The 23,505-nt window shown below is 55.6% G+C and overlaps 1 protein-coding gene across 1 annotated transcript; it reads left to right on the top strand.

The window, feature by feature from the left end:
- Positions 1-56: 56 nt before the first annotated feature.
- ZG16B (zymogen granule protein 16B) lies at positions 57-6,662 on the top strand. Its single transcript, XM_020910436.2, has 7 exons — positions 57-103; positions 2,984-3,148; positions 3,984-4,053; positions 4,232-4,324; positions 4,417-4,498; positions 4,725-4,830; positions 6,177-6,662. Exons 1-7 carry the CDS (start codon positions 57-59, stop codon positions 6,544-6,546), a joined length of 933 nt encoding a protein of 310 aa, XP_020766095.2. The 3' UTR covers positions 6,547-6,662.
- The last annotated feature ends 16,843 nt before the right edge of the window (positions 6,663-23,505 follow it).

Raw genomic sequence — 23,505 nt, 5'->3', positions numbered from 1 at the left:
TTACAGGGCCCCAAGTAAGAGAAAGGCCACCGGCTGCAGCAGGGGTGCGGGGGGCAATGACGCTGCTTGAGGGAGACCTGCAGGGTTCGTCCACCCTGTCTGTGTAGGTCGGGGGTGTAGACACCAGGTTGGTGTGGCCTCAGGAGCGGGGCGGGCAGGGGGCCCTGCTCGGGAGCCGTGAGCAGGTGTCCTGGGCCGGGGTCAGGGGCTGGTAAAGATAGGTAGCAATGAGAATCGGAGCATCGGCTCAGCTTGCTGCGCACACAGGCCCCTGGCCCCACATTCTGGCCTGTGCTCGGCTCTGCGTCCAGGGCCCCGGGTGGAGACCCCCCTTCATGCTCAGTGATGACAACCTCCTGGTCAATAAAGCACAGCTGCTCCCAACCACGTAAATCAATCAATCAATCAGGACAGAGGTGGAGCAGATGCAGGTGCTGGGGGCTAGGTGAGGAGCCTGTGGTCACTCTCCACCCACCCCGCCCACCCGAGGAAGCTGTAACCCCGAGGATGCCCAACTAGGGGGTGAGGGGGCCCCACCTTCCTGCTCCTCGAGGCCGTCCCCAGCTGACATGCAGTGGCCACGGTCCTCAGGGGGCCCCTTGGTCTCCCACAGTCTTCCTGGCCTCCCTGGAGGGGCCGCACCCTGGAGGGCCGGGCCGGTGGGGACCGGGCCCAGCCTTTCACATCAGACGTGTCTCATCCTCTGTTTCTCCTCCAGCGTCTCCTACATGTGTGCCCCCGGCCTGGATCCTTGGCTGAATGTCCAGGGCTGGGCCTTCCTGGAGGCTGAATGTCCCCAAGGGCCCCTAGGAAACCAGACAGATGGGGGAGGTGTGGTCACCCTCCTGGTCTTAAAGGCCAGGAGTGCAAGGACAGGGCGAGCCCCAGTTCTCCGTCCGGGCTGGGGGGACCCACCCCCACTGAGGGGCTTCTGGGTCTCCTCCTTGATTCTTTCTCCTGCCCCAGCCCCCGCAGGCTCGCTGCCCCCCAGGCCGGGCCTTGGCTGGCAGCCCTATCCCGGACATCCAGGAGGTTCCCTGGAGGATGAGAGAAGTGGGAGACCCCAGCCCCACAGGAGAGCAGAGTAGGGGCGGGGCAGGGGTGGAGGGTCCCCTCGGGGTCAGCAGATCGGGCATCAGGAGCAGCAGGAGGCCGCCCAGCCCCACGGCCCCTCCTTCTGCAGACTCGGCTCAGGGGTCAGCGGCCTGGATCACTTATGGCACCCGGGCCGCAGCTCACCCCGGTCCTCTCGGGCTCCTGTCCTGCCCTTCCAGGGAGATGGCTGAGAGGAGGCCGGGGACAGCAGTCTCATCTGAGGCCACCCCCTCCTAGGAGCCAAGGTTGGCGGAGCCGGTCCGGCCTCCCCGGAGTGGACATGGAGCCACACCATCCTGCAGGCAGCTCGTCACCCCTGTGTCTGGGAGACCCAGGCTCCAGTCACATGAGCTGTACCTCAGAATAATTAAATAGAAGAGGAAATTACTCTTTACAGACAATTTGCAGCTAATTAGCAGAGAAGGAATTGTAGAATATCACCATGTTGCAATCAAATAAATAAATTGATCTTTGCAATGATGTCCAGCAATTGCCTTCATCAGCAAGAGATGAACAAGCGTCGCACACCTCCTGATAGAAGACACACCTGCCACTCTGAAGTATCTTGTCCAGAAAAATTTATTTGTATTTTCTCAAGCCTCTGGATACAAATATCAATAAGCAGGAAACACAGAGGCAGGAAAATAAGTTAGAGTCTGCACAGGATGGGTTACGAACTGAAAGTTGGGCTCCCTCCAAATCCATATGTTACAGCCCTGCCCCAACAGGATGGGAGTTGGGCAATGGGGTCTTGTGAAGTCCTTATGTGAGATGAGGGCCTTAGTGTGGGGCCCTCTCAATGGAATCAGAATCCTTGTAAAAGAGACAGCAGAGAGCTGGCTACATCAGCCCTGGGAGGGCACAGCAAGAAGGTGACTGTCTGCAGGGCAGGAGAACTCCCCTAGAATGAGGGCTTGCTGCTTACGTGTGTGGGGTATACACAGGTGGAGGAGCATATGCAAGCTCCTCTTGTCAGGAGAGCTGGCAGGTGTGTGTGTTTGAAGGTGTATCTGCCTACAAGCCTGTGGTACCTTTTGAGCTGCAGTTCAGTTCAGTCACTCAGTCGTGTCCGATTCTTTGCGACCCCATGGACGGCAGCACGCCAAGGCTTCCCTGTCCTTCACCAACTCCTAGAGTTTACTCAAACTCATGTTCACTGAGTCGGTGATGCCATCCAACCATCTCATCCTCTGTCATCCCCTTCTCCTCCTGCCTTCAATCTTTCCCAGCATCAGGGTCTTTTCCAATGAGTCAGTTCTTTGCATCAGGTGGCCAGAGTATTGGAGTTTCAGCTTCAGCATCAGCCCTTCCAATGAACATTCAGGATTGATTTCCATTAGGATTGACTGGTTGAGCTTATGTCTGTGTATATGTGGGCTTCCCAGGTGGCACTAGTGGTAAAGAATCTGCCTGCCAATGCAGGAGACGTGGGTTTCAATCCTTAGGTGGGGGAGATCCCCTGGAGGAGGGCATGCAACTCACCCCAGCATGCTTGCCTGGAGAATTCCATGGACAGAGGAGCCTGGTGGGCTGCGCTCCTTAGGATTGCAAAGAGTCGGACATGACTGAAGCCACTGAGCATGCATGCGCGTGTGTGTGCATCTCGAATAATCGTGTGCTCTGTGAAAATGCACCCCTGTGCCCTCGGGCAAGTCCTGTCATCCCCTCCTTGCCCAGGCTGGCAGCCAACCCTTCCTCCAACTCCCACCCCAGGTACTCTTCCTGGAGTCCCGGCCAGACAGACATTCCTTCTGAGCTCAAGCCCTGGCAGCCTGCAGAGAGAAGGAAGGCTCCCAACTGACAGAAAAATCTGAAAAAGTGCCTGACGCTGGACTGGGGCAGGAACACAGGCCCCTTTGTGCCGCCTCTGGGCCCCTTCCTCCCGCAGCTGTACCTGCCGGGGTCCTAGGCCTCCTGCGTCTCTGCCTCCCCAGGAGGATCCGGGGCCCTGGGAGGACTTCTCTGCCCCCTGCAGCCGGCTGGCCCTGCCCTTTCCCAGAGGCATCATGGGGCTGGAGGCCTCTGGGGGCACGTGCGGAGTTCTGGAGGACAGGTGAGGGCCTCACCTTGGCCACAGGAGTGGGGGGCGGGGGCTGAGCCCTAAGGAGCCTGTCCAGGGGAACCAGTGCAGGCCCAGAAGGAGGGGCCAGCTTCTGGACAAAGTTGCCCTCTGCTCCCTTCCCTGCACAAAGGCTGGTTGTTGTATGAAGCCCTCCAGCCTCTGCAGCCGGGACTGCGGACAGAGTGTGGTCTCATCCCAGGCAGGGAAGAGGGGTCCACCAGGAATCCTGACGTGGTGGGTGAAGGGCCACACATTTGATGTTTCCAGGTCATAAAGTACATGGAACATGCTCCCCAGTGCCACTTCCAGCCTGAACACAGCCCCAGACTGTATCCAGATGATGAACCATAACACGTGTTTATGGACAATGACATTGAAACTTCAGGGTTTTCCAATTGTTGCAAATTTTCTTGAAATTTATTCTAACCATATCAAAATGTAAACAGTATTCTAAGCACACAAGTAGTGGGGGAGAAACCCATGGAGGGTGGGACTTGGCCTTCAGGCCATAGTGTGCTGACCCCTGGGTCAGCCACATGGTGTGAGTAGGCAGGTGGCAGCTAGACAGAGCTCCACCGGACAACCGCCCCCAGCACTGCCATCCTGATGAAGCCAGGGACCCAGGTTCCTGGTGGCCAGCTCTTCTCCTGTGAGGCCATGCACACACCAGGCCATGCTCTGCACTCCTTCTCTTTGTTACCACGGGGGGTTCTGGACCCTGAACTGTGCTCTGCTCGAGGTAGGAGCCCTGAGCCCCATGAAGCTGCTGCAGGCAGCTACCCTGAAGCACCCCTGTGAGGCTGACCCTGTTTGGTCAACTGGGAAGAGCTCTCAGGACACCTCCCCCACCTCTGAAGTCAAGGTCAAGTGCAGGTGCCCAGAAGAGAGACCCAGAGGTGAGAGTAAAATACCTGTCATTGTCTCCTTGTATTTGTGTAGGCTGCGGGGCTAAGACAATAAACACAGCACATCCGGGAGCCTCCCCACTGGATGGCTCTGGGGTTTGCCCCAGGAAGAACCCCCACCGTCAGCTCCTTCCTGTCCCCCCGGTGACCCCTTTGCTCCTTCCTCCAGGAGGGGGGCCCCCAGGGCCCCAGAGGAGGGTATAAAGGGCCCAGTAGAGGGTGCCCAGACACCACCAGACTCCCAGCACCAGTACGGGACCAGGTAAGACAACCTCCCCTCCCCACCATGGTTGGGCCCATGAGGTCAGAGGAGGCCCCTCTCTGAGATCGGATGGCCTGTCCTCTTCTCCCCAGGAGCCCTTGACTCTCCAGCCAGAAGCCATGATGCTGTGGTTGACCCTCGCCCTCCTGTGGAGCCCCACCTGCTGGGCAGGGGGTAAGTCTGGCTGGGGCTCCCCTGTCCAAAGCATCCCCCCGGAGACCACCCTCACCTCCCACCATCCGGGGCCCGGGTCTGGGTCAGCTCTTGTCACAGACTAACGCTGCTCCCAGACCTGTCCCCTTGTCTGGAGGGGCTGTGCTTCCTGCTGGACAGAAAAAAACAACATGTCACTATGTGTTTATTTTCTTTTCTCTGCCCTACCTGGTTCTTTCATTAATAGCTTTGTATGGGCATGGAGGAGGCTCATATTTCAGTACAACTGAAGACAATGAAAATGAGATCACCGGGATCAGAGTGTTTATAGGTATTGCTGGCATAATTAAGAGGTGAGTTAAGCAGCGCCTGGAGCCCCTCACTGCATCCCAGCACCTGCCCCCACCTCGGGAACCTGGGTCCCTCGGGTCCCTCCTCCCACCACCCTCACTGGGGTCCTGATGTCTCCTGAGTCAGCTGAGGCCTTGGGGTCCTGGAGCCCCCAGCCAGCACCTTCTGTCTGTCCCTCTTCCTCTGCTGTTTCCTCCCCTGCACACCAGCCCTGTCCCCTCCTCTCTCCCCCATCAAGTCCAGCCTCTGCTTCTTGGGTTGATCTTAAGGGAGGGGTGCTTCTCCCCACTGTCTCCTTTCAACCCCAACTCAGCTCAACCGGAAATGGTCTCTCTGTTTGAGAATGCCTATAGGAAAGCAGAAGTTCTGCCCAGGTTAGAGTCAAAGAGAAAAGGAAGGAGGGTCAGAGTGGACCACTGATTGAACACTAGAAGTGCAGAGACAGCAAGCCCAGGGTCTTCCCCTAATGGTTAAATGAGGGCTTTGCTCCAGGCCTGGGGTAGATATTTGCTCTGCATTTATGGAGCCCAAGGGACCCGGGGAGAAGGAATGGGCCAGAGCAGTAGGCACCATGGGGGCCAGCGTGTGGGCAGGGCCAGGTGAGGAGGGGACACTCTGGGATGGACACTGAGGTGGGGGAAGGTCACAGATAGGGGTCACCTGCTCCTGAGGCCCCCACCTGGTCTAGTGCAGTGACTGGGGCTCCAAATGCTGGGCCCAGGATCTGCTCCTCTCTCTGAGCCAGAAGACCAGCAGCACCTCCTGAGAGCCCTGGTGACTATGCACCTTGGGGAGCTCTCCTGATGGAAGATCTCAGTGATTCCTCCTGCAAATCAGTCCCACTTTGCAGATGAGCAAACTGAGGCCAGGAGAGGCTGGTCTGCTGCTGCTGCTGCTTAGTCGCTTCAGTCATGTCCGACTCTGTGCGACCCCATAGATGGCAGCCCACCAGGCTCCCCCGTCCCTGGGATTCTCCAGGCAAGAACACTGGAGTGGGTTGCCATTTCCTTCTCAGATGCATGAAAGTGAAAAGTGAAAGTGAAGTCGCTCAGTCATGTCCGACTCTTAGCGACCTCATGGACTGCAGCCTACCAGGCTCCTCCATCCATGGGATTTTCCAGGCAAGAGGACTGGAGTGGGGTGCCATTGCCTTCTCCAGAGGCTGGTCAACAAGCCCCAAATCACAGAGAAGGGGTTGAGACCTGTCTCAGGCACCAAAGTCACGTCAAGGACTTATGCTGCAGGGACAGGCTGTCCTTGCTGGACATGGGGGAGGGTGGTGTTTAGAGTATTGGGGATTTGCGGGTCACCCAGACCCCGGACCTTCAAAGCTAACCCTTTCTTCCAGTATCCAGGTGAGGTTTGGCTCCTCCTGGAGTGAGAAATATGGAGCCCCAGGTGGGACCCCTCAGGAATTTGTCCTGCAGCCCGGTGAATACATTACAGGAGTTGGTGGCTCCTACAAGCTTTTCCTCCGGCACTTGGTCACCTACACTAGCTATGGGCGTAATGCCACATTTGGAGAGAACGGTGGCAGGAGCTTTTCTGCCTTCCCTGGCGGGAGTGAGAAAGTGCTCACTGGAGTCTTCGGACAACATAAGCTTCTGGGTATCTCCAGCATCGGCTTTGACTGGGATTATCCAATAGTACAGTCGACCTATAATCAAGAAAGTACTACCTTATCCCCACAAGAGCTTGAAGATACGTCTAGGAAATGAGCACTCCTGGGACCCCAGGGCTGGGCTGTGTGTTACCCTGCCAAGGCCATCTGGCTGGTGGTGGGCACAAGACACCAGGGACCTGAGTGCAGCCCTGAATCAGAATCCACCAATAAATCCAGCTTCTGCAGCCACAGTGGGTCCAGGGTGCTCCTTGGTCTGGGATGTGAACAAAGCCTTCTGAGCTCGTGGGGACAAGGCCTCCGGGGCAGAGCTGCAGGAGGAGGCAGGAGGGAGCCAACACCCCAGGGCTGGGTGATTCTGACAGGATTCAGGGCCTGCCCATGCAGACCTCAGGCCGATCCCATAATCTGGGAGGATTGCGGGGGTCCCAGAGGCCCCATCCCCTGCTCTCTTCTGCAGGCCCATGCAGGTGGCCTATGCAGCCCAGGCTCAATTCCAGGATTCTCTGAGCATGCAAAGGGCTTAGGGAAGCCCCCATTCATTCACTCATTCAGAACACATGTGGCAAACTCTGGCTTGCAAAAAGCTCTGTGGACTCTGGAGGAATAGAGAATGGGCAAGAGTCCAGCCAGGGGCTCCCCATGGGGAATGGACACAGAAGCAGATGGAGACAACTGGTGGTTTTGTCTGCATTGATAGTGACAGGTCTAGCGCCCTGTGCTCAGGCACAAGCCCAGGGAGGGTGTGCTTAGGGAAGACTTCCTGGAGGAGGCAACATCTGAGCTAACTTTAAGGGCTGAATGAGAGCTGGCCAGGTGGGGTTAAGGGAGGGAGGCCTTCCAGGCCAAGAGATCAACACGGGAATGGCCAGAGCCAGGCATCCCCAGGACCCCACTTCTTGAAAGGCGGGCATCTGTTACAGCCTGAAGGGAAAGGAAAGCAGTACCCAGGCATGGCACATTCTCTCAACGCCTCCATCAGACTGCAGCAGCCTGCCCCTCAGCCACGGTTCAGAGGCCGCCCTGTCTGCCCTCAGCTCCCTGCCTGGCAGCCCTACAGGGACAGGACTTCTGCTTCCTCGTTTGCAGAAGGAGACAGTGCAGGTCCAGAGGGCACAGAGGCTCGGCCTGTCACACGGCACTAGTGGCGGAGTTGGGATTGAGGGGGAGGGGGTCTGGCTGCAAAGTCTGGGCTCAGATCCACAGGCCCAGCAAAGATTTCCAGACAAACCCTCATCTCTGGGGAGACACTTGCTGACATGTTCCTCTTGTCTACCTTTATTTTTATTTTACTTGCTGGTTGAGCGCCACATAGCGGTTCTTATTAAAAACAACAGTGTTAACAAATTACGTTCAACTTTCTCAGCCTGAGTTTCCACATCTGTGATGATGGGAGATTGACATTCACTGAAAGCTGTTGTGAGGATTAAATCAGATAATTGTTAAACCACCTGGCATCCCGCCTGGCCCTACTTGGGTGCACGATTACTGTCATCTTTCCATCCATTCATCCATCCACCCACCCTTCATCCCCTCATTCAAGGAATAAATCAGATAGGAGATAAATAAATCAGATGGGAAACTTGCTAGCAGACACACAGATCTCTTTAGGAGAAACCCATTTCTATAAGCAGCACGTGGGAACAGAATTTCTCATGATATAAGCCTATCTGCTCTCTCTCCCCCCACCCCACCCCTGTCCCAGCGCTCTCAATCCTCAACTGTAAAAGGAGTCCTCACAGACGTCCTGGGTGGCTCAGTAATAAGGAATCCACCCGCCAATGCAGGAGACATGGGTTCAATCCCTGGTCTGGGAGAATCCCACATGCCACAGAGCAGCTAATCCCATGTGCCTCAACTACTGAGCCTGTGCTCTGCCAACTTAAGCACACCTGAAAGGTATTAGTTTGTTCACGAAAGGACCACCCCTTCAAGGTGGCAGGGACATTTCATGCATCAAATGAGAAAGTGAAGATCTTGGAGAAAATCCGTCTTCTACAGACAAGAGACAACCTGGACCAGATCGCACCAGTTTGCATTTCTGTGGTCTCTGTGGGGCCCATGGGTGAGCCCAGGCAGACATAGACAGTCTGGCAGTGGGAAGGAACATTCTCAGGCTGTGAAGTAAGAGAACCATTTGATCTTCCTTCACCTGTTCAATATAAATAAAACCAATAGCTGGGCAAAGATCTGGGGTAAGACTTCACAAAGGACAATATACGAGTGGCCACCATGTACACAAAAAGATGCTCATCATTGGTTGGAGGATGGCCCAAGTGTCAGGACTGACAACGCCAGGTCTTGGTGAGGATTCGGAGCCAGTGGGATGCTCCTATGGCTGGTTGAAAGGTAAAATGTAAGAACCTCTTTGGAAAGCATTTGACAGCTTACTGTAAACTTAAACTTACATTCACCATGTGAGTCATCAATTCCACCCCTAAACATTTACCCAGGAGAAATAGAAACTTATGTCTACACAAAGATTTACAAACAAATATGCTTAGGATCTTTATTCATCATAGCCCCAAATGAACAACTCAAGTGTTCACCCACTGATAATTTAGACAAGATGAAGTAGAAATAAAATACTACTCAGCAATAAAAAGGTAACAGCTACTGAAATGCAATTAACATAGATGAATTTTGTTATGTTATGAATCCCATTACATTGATTAAAAGGAGACAGACATGAAAGAGAAAATACCATATAATTTCATGGATGTGGAATTTTAGAAAAGACAAAAGTAATTCATAGTGACAAAAGCAGGCCTGTGATTAGGGAAGCTGAGTTTGGGATGGGACCAAATGCCGAAGGGCGTGCTAGGTGCCCTTTTGGGATGGCAGAAACTTTTCTCAGTCTGAGTGTGGTGGGAGATGCATAAACATCAGTGTATACATTTGTCAAAAACTCATCAAACTGTTACCATACATGCATTTTATTGCATGTAAAGGGTACTTCAATAAAGCTGAATAAAAAACAAAATGGAAAACCGGGGAGAGAATATAGCTGACTATGAAAACCTTGTGGAGGGTCACGTGATCATGTTAGAAGAGGCAGACAAGATCACCGAGCAAAACCTGGACAGACGTGAGAGAATGAAATGGAAAACCTGTATTCACAAAAGCTTTTTTAAGGTCAATTGTGTAAATGAGATAAAATAGCGGAACTTCCTGCTTAGTGGATACTGGGTTTCTGAGGGGTAATAGAAAAGCTCTGGAGCTGAATAGCAGTAATATTGCAAAACCAGCAAATGTACTTAATCACGGAGTTGTTTTCCTTGAAAAGATCTAAATGGTAAATTTCATGATTTGTGCATTTACCCACAATAAGAATATTTGCCAACATTATCCAACATAGGAATAGATGTGGAAAAGATCACACAATCCATGCTTAGCTGGAAACCCCCGAGAGATAGGGCCCAGGACTGGAGAAGACGGGAATCAGAGGAAAGACCCCATGGCCAAGGGCATGGGGTGACTGTAACTGACGGGACGAGGGTGCAGGCTCTGTGAAAGGGGGACCCAGGTCTCAACAAACCAGAGGAAACCGGAAACTTCCCGGAGAGGACAGTGAAAGCATCGGAGCTTTTCTCCTCATCCTGGGTCACGGATCCCTGAGTTCTTCCCGCAGACTCCAGGCTAAGAACCACCAAGTAGCCCTCGCTGAGACAGGAGGGAGGCGGCCAGCAGGCAGTGAAGACAGGCTGGACCAGCTGAAGCCAAGGGGACTCTGACAACAGCTGGGTCCTTAACTTTAGCTCATTCTGCCTTCGTTTTATTATTGAACATCACACCCCTTCACCACAACAGTTCTGAGTGTGACCATAAAGACCAAAATATAGACAGTGGCCAAATTCCTGAAAATTCCCACTCTATCCAGAAATAGCAAGAATGTCCCACCACTCGTTACTGTGTGAAATGACTGAGTCTGTAAAAACCTCCAACCCCAAGCCCTGGCACCGCTCTAGGCTTCGGAGATGGACTGCCTTCTGCCTATGACGTGTGCTTCTCCCCAAATAAACCTGCTCACCCCTTATTCTGACGTGCTCTTGATTTCTTTTCTGGGTAAAGGCAAGGATTCTCTCCGGGGGTCCCTGCGGGGCCCAGGACCTGACACTCCCTCTCCCACACACAACCCGCATTTACAACTAATGTAAAAGTAGAGAAGAGGAACACATCATTGAGGGAACTGCAGAGAGATGATGATCAGTAAGGAAACCTTCTCTGGGTCTGTGGACATGAGCCCAGACTTTGCAGCCAGACCTCCTCCCCCTCAATCCCGACTCCGCCACTAGTGCCGTGTGACAGGCCGAGCCTCTGTTTCCTCTGGGCCTGCACTGTCTCCTTCTGCAAACGGGGAAGCAGAAGTCCTGTCCCTCTAGGGCTGCTGGGCAGGGAGCTTAGAGGGGACAGGGCGGCCTCTGCACCGTGGCTGAGGGGCAGGCTGCTGCAGTCTGATGGAGGCGTTGAGAGAATGTGCCAGGCCTGGGGGCTGCTTTCCTTTCCCTTCAGGCTGTAACAGATGCCCGCCTTTCAAGAAGTGGGGTCCTGGGGATGCCTGGCTCTGGCCATTCCCGTGTTGATCTCTTGGCCTGGAAGGCCTCCCTCCCTTAACTCCACCTGGCCAGCTCTCACTCAGCCCTTAAACTTAGCTCAGATGTTGCCTCCTCCAGGAAGTCTTCCCTGAAGCACACCCTCCTCTGGCCTTGTGCCTGAGTTCAGGTCAGTTGCTCAGTTGTGTCTGACTCTTTGTGACCCTATGAACTGCAGTACTCCAGGGTTTCCTGTCCATCACCAACTCCCAGAACTTGCTCAAACTCATTTCCATAGAGTCAGTGATCTCATCCTCTGTCATCCCCTTCTCCTCCTGCCTTCAATCTTTCCCAGCTTCAGGGTCTTTTCCAATGAGTCAGCTCTTCCCATCAGGTGGCCAAAGTATTGGAGTTTCAGCTTCAGCATCAGTCCTTGAAATGAATATTCAGGACTGATCTCCTTTAGGATGGACTGGTTTGATCTCCTTGTTATTCAAGGGACTCTCAAGAGTCTTCTCCAACACCACAGTTTAAAAGCATCAATTTTTTGGTGCTCAGCTTTCTTTATGGTCCAACTCTCACATCCATACATGACCACTGGAAAAACCATGGCTTTGACTAGCTGGACCTTTATTGATAAAGTAATGTCTCTGCTTTTAATATGCTGTCTAGGTTGGTCATGGCTTTTCTTCCAAGGAGCAAGTGTCTTTTAATTTCATGGCCGCAGTCACCATCTGCAGTGATTTTGGAGCCCAAGAAAATAAAGTCTGAGTACAGGCTCTAGACCTGTCCTTATCAATGCAGATGGAACAACCTGTTGCTCCATCTACTTCTGCATCCATTCCCCATGGGAAGTCCCCGGTTAGACACATGGCCCATCCTCTATTCCTCCAGAGGCCAGGGTTTGCCATATGTGTTCTGAATGAATGATTGAATGGCTTCTCTGGAGCTGTTTGCACACTCAGAGAATTCTGAAATTGAGCCTGGACAGCTCAGGCCACCTGCATGGCCTTGCAGCAGTGAGCCGGGGTTGGGGCCTCTGGGAGCCCCGAATCCTCAGAGATCATGGGATTGGCCTGAGGTCTGCACAGGCAGGCCCTGCATCCTGTCAGAATCACCCAGCCCTGGGATGTCAGACTCCCTCCTGCCTCCTCCTGCAGCTCTGCCCCGGAGGCCCTGTCCCCACGAGCTCAGAAGGCTTTGTTCGCATCCCAGACCAAGGAGCACCCTGGACCCACTGTGGCTGCAGAAGCTGGATTTATTGGTGGATTCTGATTCAGGGCTGCACTCAGGTCCCTGCCACCTTGTGCCCACCATCAGTCAGATGACCTTGGCTGGATAACCCATGGCCCAGACCTGGGGACCCAGGAGGAGTCATTTCTCTTTGGTTGAGGTGCTATTTGCTTCAGTTTGAAGGATAATTCCAGTCAAAGCTGATGTGGGTAATGCTCTGAACTGTGCACTGTCCATAGACCCTGGTGAGTACCTTCTCTATGTCAGCACAGGAGGCAGCAAAAGTGTTGTCTAATTTCCTTTCAAACTGATGAACATCGTAGGTGAGTGCATATGAGCAAAGATTGAAGGTATTTCGTGTAGGAGCGGTGGATTCTTATAATGTGTTCATGCTGCTGTAGGAGCAATTCCTGAGTTATACCACTTGGGTCTCTGTATTTCTCACTCCAGAAGGAGCTGTATCTCACCTGGATACTGAGAAGAAGGGGGAGCTTTGAAGGTCCAGGACTTCGGTGATGCCCCAAATCCCAGGTCCTCAATTTCCCATCATCAACAAGGGGATGTCACTGCAGCATAAGCCTGTGACACATGACATTGAAATGTGAGACAGGCTTCCTGGTCTTAGGTCTCCCTGCTCTGCCGATTTCAGGCTTTGTGATTTGGGGCTTGTTAGCCAGCCTCTTCAGCCTTAGTTTGCTCACCTGCAGAATGGGACTGATTTTGTGGAGCAGTCACTGAGATCAGGAGAGCTCCTCAAGATGCCCAGTCACCGTGACCCTCAGGAGGTGTAGCTGGTCTCACGGCTCAGAGTGGGGAGCTGACCCCGGGCCCAGCATTTGGAGCCCCAGTCACTGCTCTAGACCAGGTTGGGAGGCCTGAAGCAGGTGACCCCTATCTGTGATCTTCCCCCAGCTCAGCGCCTGTCCTGGAGCCTACCTCCTCACCCGGCCCTGCCCACACTCTGGCCCCCTAGATGCCTGCTGCTCTGGCCCATTCCCTCTTCCCAGGTCCCTGGACCCCATAAATGCAGAGCAAAAATTTACCCAGACTTTGAGCAAAGCCAGCCCGCATTCAACCATTAGGGGAAGACCCTGGGCTTGCTGCCTCTGCACTTCTGACCCTCCTTCCTTTTCTCTTTGACCCTAACCTGGGCAGAACTTCTGCTTTCCTATAGGCATTCTCAAACTGAGAGATCATTTCCAGTTGAGCTGAATTGGGGTTGAAAGGAGACAGTGGGGAGAAGCACCCCTCCCTTAAGATCAACCCAAGAAGCAGAGGCTGGACTTGATGAGGGAGAGAGGAGGGGACAGGGCTGGTGTGCAGGGGAGGAAACAGCAGAGGAAGAGGGACAGACAGAAGGTGCTGGCTGGGGGCTCCAGGACGCCAAGGCCTCAGCTGACTCAGGAGACATCAGGACCCCAGTGAGGGTGGTGGGAGGAGGGACCAGCCCCCTCCCCAGGTTCCCGAGATGGGGGCAGGTGCTGGGATGCAGTGAGGGGCTCCGGGCGCTGCTTAACTCACCTCTTGATTAGGACTAGAGGACCTATGAACACTCAAATCCTGGTGATATTGTTTGGAAGTCTCTAGAGGTACTGAAATAGTCACCTCCTCCAGGCCCAAATATCTCTATTACATGAAAGAACCAGGTGGGGAAGAGAAAAAAATAAACACACAGTGACATGTTGGCTGTTTCTGCCCAGAGGAGGACACAGTCCCTCCTACGAGGGGACAGGCCTGAGAGCAGAGTCCATCTGTGACAAGGGCTGGCCCAGACCCCAGCCCTGGAGGGAGGGTGGGGAGGGAGGGGGGCCCCCAGGAGGATGGGCTGGGGTGACCCCCAGCCAGACTTACGCTGTGCCCAGCAGGTGGGGCTCCACAGGAGGGCGAGGGTCAGCCACAGCAGCATGGCATCTGGCTGGAGAGTCAAGGGCTCCTGGCGAGAAGAGGACAGGCCATCTGATCTCAGAGAGGGGCCTCCCCTGACCTCGTGTGCCAAGCCTGGGAGGGGGGGCCTTACCTGGCCTGCGGAGTCCTGTGGTCCCGTCCTGGTGCTGGGAGTCTGATGCCTGGGCACCCTCCTCTGGGCCCTTTACGCCCTCCTGGGCCGTTTGAGCCCCGGCAGGAGGAACGGCCAAGGGGCCAGTGGGGCAGGAAGGAGCTGGGGGCTCTTCCTGGGGGACCCGCAGAGCCGTCCAGGGGAGGGGACGCGCTGCGTTCACTGCCTTGGCCTCGTGGTCACCACAGACAACACGCGACTCAGGGGCATTTTACTGTCACCTCTGGGCTTCCCTTCTGGACCCTGCACCAGACCCTGACCTCAGCCGTGGGGCGGTGTCCTGAGAGCCCTTCCCAGTTAGAGCGAACAGGGGCAACCCCTCGGGTGCTTCAGGGTAGCGCCCCCAGCAGCTTCCCGGGGCTCAGGGCTCCTTCCTCGTGCAGAACCCGGTTCAGGGCCTCATTCGGGCCTGGGCAAGGCCTTGTGTGCCCTGGGCTTTCCCCTCCAACCCTCAGAGCTGCAGTGGGCAGTTCAGTTCTGAGGGCCTTGGCAGGTGGTAGAGACACCCCGGGCCTGGCCCTCCACGGCCTGTCACTGGAAGACGCCTGTCACCTTTCCTTCCAGCCGGATCTGTTGTAGCTGGGGATGAACTGGGCTCTGTGGGCTATGGGATGACTGACAGCAAGGACCCCAGGACAGGAGGGGTCACAGTGATGCTCCGGGTCAGTTCTCCCCAGAGCACCTGGGGCCAGGCCGAGGGGTCACCTTGTCTGGGAGGGGAATGGGGGGCTTCTTGAGGGCTGAGGATCTGAGGGCCTCGAGGTCCAGCAGGTTCAGGCTCCCTGTGACTGGATGGTGCTCAGGTTGTCTGCACAGCCTCCCCGACCATTGGGAAGAGCCACAGGGTCACAGAACTCAACACAGGGGTGACTGTGGGCGTGGAGTTGGAGCCTGTCAGGTCCAAACCCCCACTTCCCTCCTCCCTGGCCCCACTTTGGGGTGCTCAGGTCACCCACATGTCTCAATTGTCCCCCTGTTATATGCGGGAAGTAATAGCCCTTCCTCACAGGGGTTGTGAGATTTCAGTGACACCCTTCTCCACCCAGGGTGAACACCAGGTCTTACACCTGTGGGCAGGGGAGCAGGTTTTCCTTTGAGCAGACTTTGGAATCGAAATGGCAACCCACTCCTGTATTCTTGCCTGGAAAATCCCATGGACTGAGGATCCTGGAAGGCTACAGTCCATGGGGTCGCAAAGAGTAGGACATGACTGAATGCCTTCACTTTCACTTTCAAGATTAGGAATGGCAGACCTGTTCGTAAGTGACTGGTTCCATGAATGGAGGTTTCCTCGCCACGGGGGAAGCTACACGGGCCTGGAGAAGGAGTGGACCCCAGGCTGTGCTGATACATTGCCTTAGGACAGGCTGGGCAGAGGCTGGAGCATTCAGGCTCCCACATGGGGGCAAGGAGAAGGGGTGCAGAGCATGGCCTGGAGTGTGCACAGCCTCTCTCGAGAAATGCAAGCCACCAGGAACTGGGGACACTGGCCTCATTAGGTGGTAGTGTGGGGGGCTGTGTCAGGGTGGAGGCCCTGTCCAGCTGCCACTGCCTACTTACGTCAGGTCCCCAGGCCAGGGATCAGCACACTATGGCTTGAAGGTAAACTCCCGTTGTCTACCTGTTTTTGCACAACCAGTGAGCTCAGGCTGCATGTGTGTTAAGTGGTTTCAGTCATGTCCGACTCTTTGCAACCCCATGGGCTGTAGCCCGCCAGGCCCCTCTTATCCATGGGCTTCTCCAGGCAAGAATGTGGGTGTGGGTTGCCATGCCCTCCTCCAGGGGGTCTTCCCCACCAGGGATCAAACCGGCATCTCCTGCATTGGAGGCAGATTCTCTACCACTAGTGCCACTGGGAAGCCTGAGCTCAGAATACTTTTCATCTATTTATACTGTTAGAAAAAAATTCCAAGAAAAATTGTGACAAGTGAAAACCTCTGAAATTCCAGTGTCATTCATTGCCCATTTATATGCGCTCTTGTCCATTCATGGAGATGCCACTTGGGGCTGTGTTCCCAGTGCAGAGGCATGGGGAGAGTTCTGACAGAGACTCTGTGGCCGAGAACACCCCCTGTGGCCCTTCACTCCCAGAATCAGAATTTCTGGGGGACTCCTCTTCCCCACCCGGGACCAGAGGCAGCTCTGTCCATGGTGCTGACTGCAGGGAGGTGGCGGGCGCTCCACATAACAACCAGCCTCTGTGCGAAGGGAGCAGAGGGCAGAAGGCACTTTTTCTGTTAAGCTGCCAGTTGGGGGCCTTTCTTCTCTCTGCAGGCTGCCAGGGTTTGAGCCCAGATGGATGGCCTATCTGGTCTGGGATGCAAGGAAGCAGTACCCGAAGTGGGAGACAGAGGGAGAGACAGTTGCTAGTCTGGTCAAGGTGGGGGGGAATGGTGGGACTTGCCCAAGGGCACAGGGAGGCACATTTTCACAGAGTGCATGAACATGGTTATAAGGGATGTCCGTGCACATGTGTGAACTCAAGAGGCACAATAGGCTCACAGGTGGATACCTCCTCGAACACATACCCCTGCCACCTCTCCCAACTTCTGGGGCTCGCAGGTGTGACTTCTATCAGAGGGTGCATGAAGCTTGCCTGTCTTTTGGTGACCCAAAGTCTTGTTGGAGACCATTGCACAGATCAGTGAACTCCTTCGACTGCAACAGACTGATATTCTCTTATCCCTTCTCTGGTGAGTAGCTGGAATTCACCCATCAAGAGTCAATTTTGGGGGCTTCCCTGGTGCTCCAGTGGTTAACAATGTGTCAAGCAATGCAGCGGTCGGCCCTGGTCCAGGAAAACCCCACATGACTCAGGATGGCTAAGCCTGGGAGCCACAACTACCGAAGCCCATGTGCTGGAGCCTGTGCTCAGCAACAAGAGATGCCACTGCAGTGAGAAGCCCGGGAACAGCAACCAGAGAGTAGCCCCACTCGTGGCAACAGGAGAAAGCCTGCATGCAGTGACAAAGACATAGCCCAGCAGGAATAAATATAAGTTAATTAAAGAAGAGCCAGTTTTCCTTTTGTACTTAATATTCTTGAGGTACAAATTATGTACTATAGATTTGTTATGTACAAGTGCTTGATCATTGATTTATTGTTTCTATTTACCAATTTTCCAAATAATGAATTATTCCCTTGGCTTACTCCACAGATAAGAAATGAAGGATTGTGGTGGAATCACCCTGAACTCAGGGGTTTCTACATGCTGTGAGCTGCAGTTTTCTGGGGTGAAGGAAGCCAGGAGGTGGCCAGTCCACAGGGAGACCTCACGGGCCCTGGATGGGGCTGGGGGATGGGATGGCCTTCCCTGAGCAGGGAGTGAGGACCCTCTGCCTCCTGGACTCCTGGTGACAAGCTGCCTGCAGGATGATGACGGTGCTTCCACGTCCACTCTGGGGAGGCCCCACCAGCTCCACTGACCCTGGTCCCTCAGAGGGCCTGGCTGCAGTCTCAGCCTGGTTCCCAGCTGCCCATCCCTCCAGGGGCCCCTCCAGGGAGGCTGGGAGGATTGTGGGACACCAAGGGGCCCCTGAAGAACCGTGGCCACTGCAGGTCAGCTGAGGATGGCTTCGATGGGGCTCCCTCACCCAGCCCAGCTGGACGCCCTGAGCGTGACTGCTTCTTCCAGGGGGTAGGGTGGGTGGAGGGTGACCACCAGCTCCTCACCTCGCCCGCAGACCTGTGTCTGTTCCCTCCTGGGTCTTTACTGATTGGTTGATTTGCATGGAGGGAAACAGCTGGGCTTTTTTAACCAGGAGGCTGTCGTCAGCGAGAGTCAAGGGGGGTCTCCACCTGTGGCCCCGGACGGAGAGCTGAGCCCGGCCCAGGACGCGGACCCTGACGTGCCTTGTTTTACATTGTTGCTGCTCTTCCTGTGGTCATTGCGGGGCTGTTGCCATGCCGCTGGCGTGGTTGTTGCTGCGTGGCTGCCATCGTGTGGCTGGGGTTGTGTTGTCAGCACTGTTGCTGGGTTGTTGTGCTGGTTATTGTGCCCTTGCAGCTCCGGTGAGGGCAGCCCCTCAGCCCTGTTGTGAGGCTGGGGGGCCAGGAGCCCTGTCCCGCCTCCCTGTCCCCAGTGTGACGTGGGGGCCGATGCTCTGTCCCCCTGTGGGACTTGGGTCCCGGCAGGACTGTGAGCTGGGAGTCAGGCTGCCTGGGCCACACTGGCGTGGTGTCCACACCCACGTGCCCACTGGCACAGACAGGAAGGGGTCCGGGCAGGGTGGCCTCAGGCACCCCTGCGTCCCCACTGTGACCCTCCTGCAGCCCTCCTGGCCGTACTCTTCCTGGAACCCTGGGAGCCCTGAGTGACGGAGTCCAGACTGATGCTCTGGTGGGGACTGTGGTCCAGGAGACTCGACAGTGATAGAAAACCTGCATCCCAAGCCGGGGCTCCGAAGGAGGCAGCCCGGCACGTGAGACCATCACAGTGACTCTGGTGATGGTGAGTCCTGGACCAGCTGGTCATCACTGAAGCCAAACACCCTGTGTGTAGTGCATGTCTGTGTGTGTGTGTGTGTGTGTGTCTGTCTCTCTGTCTGTGTGTGTCTCTGTCTGTGTCTCTGTGTGTGTCTCTGTGTGTGTGTGTGTGTCTCTGTGTGTGTCTGTGTGTGTCTCTGTCTGTGTCTCTGTGTGTGTCTCTGTGTGTGTGTCTCTGTGTGTGTCTCTGTGTGTGTCTCTGTGTGTGTCTGTGTGTGTGTCTCTGTCTGTGTGTGTCTGTCTCTGTGTGTGTCTCTGTGTGTGTCTCTGTGTGTGTCTGTGTGTGTGTCTCTGTGTGTGTCTGTGTCTGTGTGTGTGTGTCTGTGTGTCTCTGTGTGTGTGTCTGTGTGTGTGTCTGTGTCTGTGTGTGTCTGTGTCTCTGTGTGTGTGTCTGTGTGTGTCTCTGTCTGTGTGTGTCTCTGTGTGTGTCTGTGTGTGTGTCTGTGTCTCTGTGTGTGTGTCTGTGTGTGTCTCTGTGTGTGTCTGTGTCTTTGTGTGTGTGTCAGTCTGTGTGTCTCTGTGTGTGTGTCTGTGTATGTGTCTGTCTCTGTGTGTGTGTGTCTGTGTGTGTTTGTGTGTCTCTGTGTGTCTCTGTGTGTGTCTCTGTGTGTGTGTCTGTGTGTGTCTGTGTCTGTGTTTGTGTGTGTGTGTCTGTGTGTGTGTGTCTCTGTGTCTGTGTGTCTGTGTGTCTGTGTCTGTGTGTGTGTGTGTGTGTGTGTCTCTGTGTGTGTCTATGTGTGTGTCTGTGTGTGTGTGTCTGTGTGTGTGTGTCTCTGTGTCTGTGTGTCTCTGTGTGTGTCTGTATGTCTGTGTGTGTGTGTCTGTGCGTGTGTGTCTCTGTGTCTGTGTGTCTGTGTCTGTGTCTGTGTGTGTGTGTCCCTCAGACCCCACACACTTGCCGGCAGCAGACAGCAGAAGTCGCTCCGCTCCCGGGGTACCTCCGCCTCCACCCGCCTCCCGCTGTCACCAGTGAGTGAGGAGGAAGGAGCCTGAAGCCCAGAGCCTGCAGCCCGACCTCGGCCAGGATCCAGGCTCCAGGATCCCTTTGTCCTCTTTGCCCGCAGCTTCCAGAGGCTGTTTGCAGAGGATTCGGAAGACTGACCCTTGTGCTTCTAGAACTCCACCCCAGCCTTGGCCTGGAAAACAGACAAAGAGGGTCTCTTGGGGCCCGTGGAGGTTCTCCTGGGGGGCGGAGGGAGCCCCGCCTTCAGCAGCTCCTCTTGGCCCCTGGCTGCCCACCCCCGGCTGCATGGCTGAACGTCCCTCAAGGCCCCGGGGCTGGCCGGCCCCTGCGCCCTGATCGGCATCTGGGGGGCCCAGGACGAGGGCCACCATCCAGGGACAGGACAGGGGAGGGGCTGGGCGCCACTCTGGTCAGTGCTGCGGAGGAGAAACCGCTCACAGCGCACACGCGAGGACCCTGCATGGCTCAGCAGGGACGCGGGTAAGGAAGGGGTTAGAGGCCCTGGAATGTTCCAAAGGCCGCGAGGCTGACGTCTGACCACAGATCAGATGAGGAAAGGGAACCAAGTCCAGGATAAGCCGCCCCTCCCTCAGCCTGGACCCCAGGGCTCAGGTGTGGCACGTGTCTGGTCTCTGAACTTTCTAGAACCGCCGAGAAGGAGCTCATGGGCACCAGGCCGGTTCTGCCAAAGGCCCTTGAGCGTCTTGGCCCCGAGTTCCCAGAGCAGCAGAAGGAAACCTGCAGGGAGACCCCGAGTCGTGGGAGTCTGAAGTGCGTGGGCACGTGGGGTGCGGGGACACAGGAAAGGACGTCTCTCCACAGAGGGCACCCGATGGACCCTGGACAGACATCTGAATGTCCGTCCAGGGGCAGAGCAGTGGGGGGTTAAATCCCACCGCTCACTGGGTGTAGTACGTCAACTCTCCTGAAGATAGGAGAGGAACACCCCTCTGAGAGGGGCTGTGAGGATTAAATGAGATCACACTTGTGAAACCCCCGGGCATTAGGCCTGACCCCACGGGGGATCAGGTCTAATGCTAGTCTTCCTTCCATCCATCCATCCATCCATCCATCCACTACTGCAGGAATAAATCAAATCACAGGAGAACTGCTCACACACACACAAACTCAACAGAAAGCAATTTCTACCAGCAACACTCATGTCCTTGTGAAGGAGACAGCAGAGAGTTCCCTGTGTCTGCCCAGTGAGCGCAGAGAGAAAGCCACCGTCTGCAGGGCAGGAAGAGAGCTCCCCCGGGATGGGGGCTTGCTGCTTACGTGTGCATGGTGTACGCACGTGTAAGAGCGTGTGCAAGCTCCTGTTGTCGGGACAGCCGGCAGGTATGTGTGTTTGGAGCCTGCAGTGCCTTTTGAGCTCCGGTGTGCATCCGTTATAACCATGCGCCTGTGCTCCGGGAAAATGTAACCCCCATGCCCTCGGGCAAGTCCTGTCATCCCCTCTTTGTCCAGGCTGGCAGCCAACACTTCCTCCAACTCCCACCCTGGGTACTGCATCCTGGGGTCCAGGCCAGACAGACCCCCCTTCTGAGCTCAAACACTGGCAGCCTGCAGAGAGAAGGAAGGCTCCCAACTGACAGAAAAATCTGAAAAAAGTGCCTGATGCTGGGCTGGGGCAGGAACACAGGCCCCTTTGTGCCGCCTCTGGGCCCCTTCCTCCAGCAGCTGTACCTGCTGGGGTCCTAGGCCTCCTGTGTCTCTGCCTCCCCAGGAGGATCCTGGGCCCCGGGAGGGCTTCTCTGCCCCTTGCAGAGAGAGGCCTCCCCTCTCTTGTTTTGGAAGTCTCTAGAAGTGTTAAAATAGGTACCTTCTCCAGGCCCAGATGTCTCATATGAAAGAACCAGGTGGGGAAGAGAAAAAAAAATAAACACACAGTGACATGTTGGCTATTTCTGCCCAGAAGAGGACACAGCCCTTCCCTAGCCCAGATGCATCCCGGGGCTGGAGGCCCCTGGGGGCACGTGCAGAGCTCTGGAGAACAGGGTGGGGGCCCTCACCTTTGCCACAGGAGTTGGGGGGCCTGAACCCTAAGGAGCCTGTCCAGGAGGACCAGTGCAGACCTAGAAGGAGGGGCCAGTTTTCTGGACAAAGCTGCCCTCTGCTCCCTTCTCCCCACAAAGGTGGGTTTTTATATGAAGCCACCCCTTCCCTGATAGCTCAGTTGGTAAAGAATCTGCCTGCAATGCAGGAGACCCCGCTTTGACACCTGGGTTGGGAAGATCCCCTAGGGAAGGGATAGGCTACCCACTCCAGTATTCTGGGGCTTCCCTTGTGGCTCAGCTGGTAAAGAATACTCCAGCAATGCGGGGAGACACAGGTTTGATCTCTAAGTTGGGAAGATCCCCAGGAGAAGGAAATAGCAACCCACTCCAGAGTCTTGCTTTGGAAACAAGGAGACTAGCAGGCTATAGACCATGGTTTCGAAAAGAGTTAGACATGACTTAGCAACTAAAAAGACAAAAAAGAGAAAACAAGGGCAATTTTCTACTTCTATCCTGCGTGATTGTGAAGTCTGCTCAAAGGAAAACCTGCACCCCTGCCCACAGGTGTAAGACCCCAGCGTTCACCCTAGATGGAGAAGGGTGTCACTGAAATCTCACAACCCCTGTGAGGAGGGGCTATTGCTTCCCACATATAACAGGGGGACAATTGAGATACGTGGATGACCTTAGCTCCCCAAAGTGGGGCCAGGGAGTAGGGAAGTGGGGGTTTGGACCTGACAGGCTCCAACTCCACACCCACAGTCACCCCTGTGTTGAGTTCTGTGACCCTGTGGCTCTTCCCAATGGTCGGGGAGGCTGTGCAGACAACCTGAGCACCATCCAGTCACAGGGAGCCTGAACCTGCTGGACCTCGAGGCCCCCAGATCCTCAGCCCTCGAGAAGCCCCCCATTCCCTTCCCAGACAAGGTGACCCCTCGGCCTGGCCCCAGGTGCTCTGGGGAGAACTGACCCGGAGCATCACTGTGACCCCTCCTGTCCTGGGGTCCTTGCTGTCAGTCATCCCATAGCCCACAGAGCCCAGTTCATCCCCAGCTACAACAGATCCCGGCTGGAAGGAAAGGTGACAGGCGTCTTCCAGTGACAGGCCGTGGAGGGCCAGGCCCGGGGTGTCTCTACCACCTGCCAAGGCCCTCAGAACTGAACTGCCCACTGCAGCTCTGAGGGTTGGAGGGGAAAGCCCAGGGCACACAAGGCCTTGCCCAGGCCCGAATGAGGCCCTGAACCAGGTTCTGCACGAGGAAGGAGCCCTGAGCCCCGGGAAGCTGCTGGGGGGCGCTACCCTGAAGCACCCAAGGGGTTGCCCCTGTTCGCTCTAACTGGGAAGGGCTCTCAGGACACCGCCCCACGGCTGAGGTCAGGGTCTGGTGCAGGGTCCAGAAGGGAAGCCCAGAGGTGACAGTAAAATGCCCCTGAGTCGCGTGTTGTCTGTGGTGACCACGAGGCCGAGGCAGTGAACGCAGCGCGTCCCCTCCCCTGGACGGCTCTGCGGGTCTCCCAGGAAGAGCCCCCAGCTCCTTCCTGCCCCACTGGCCCCTTGACTGTTCCTCCTGCCGGGGCTCAAACGGCCCAGGAGGGCATAAAGGGCCCAGAGGCGGGTGCCCAGGCATCAGACTCCCAGCACCAGGACAGGACTCCATAGGACTCCGCAGGCCAGGTAAGGCCCCCCCTCCCAGGCTTGGCACATGAGGTCAGGGGAGGCCCCTCTCTGAGATCAGATGGCCTGTCCTCTTCTCGCCAGGAGCCCTTGACTCTCCAGCCAGATGCC

This window comes from Odocoileus virginianus, chromosome 33 (assembly GCF_023699985.2).
Source record: "Odocoileus virginianus isolate 20LAN1187 ecotype Illinois chromosome 33, Ovbor_1.2, whole genome shotgun sequence".
In the NCBI taxonomy this organism is placed as follows: Eukaryota; Metazoa; Chordata; class Mammalia; order Artiodactyla; family Cervidae; genus Odocoileus; species Odocoileus virginianus.
The sequence above is the reverse complement of the archived record's forward strand: the minus strand, read 5'-3'. Positions and strand labels throughout refer to the sequence as shown.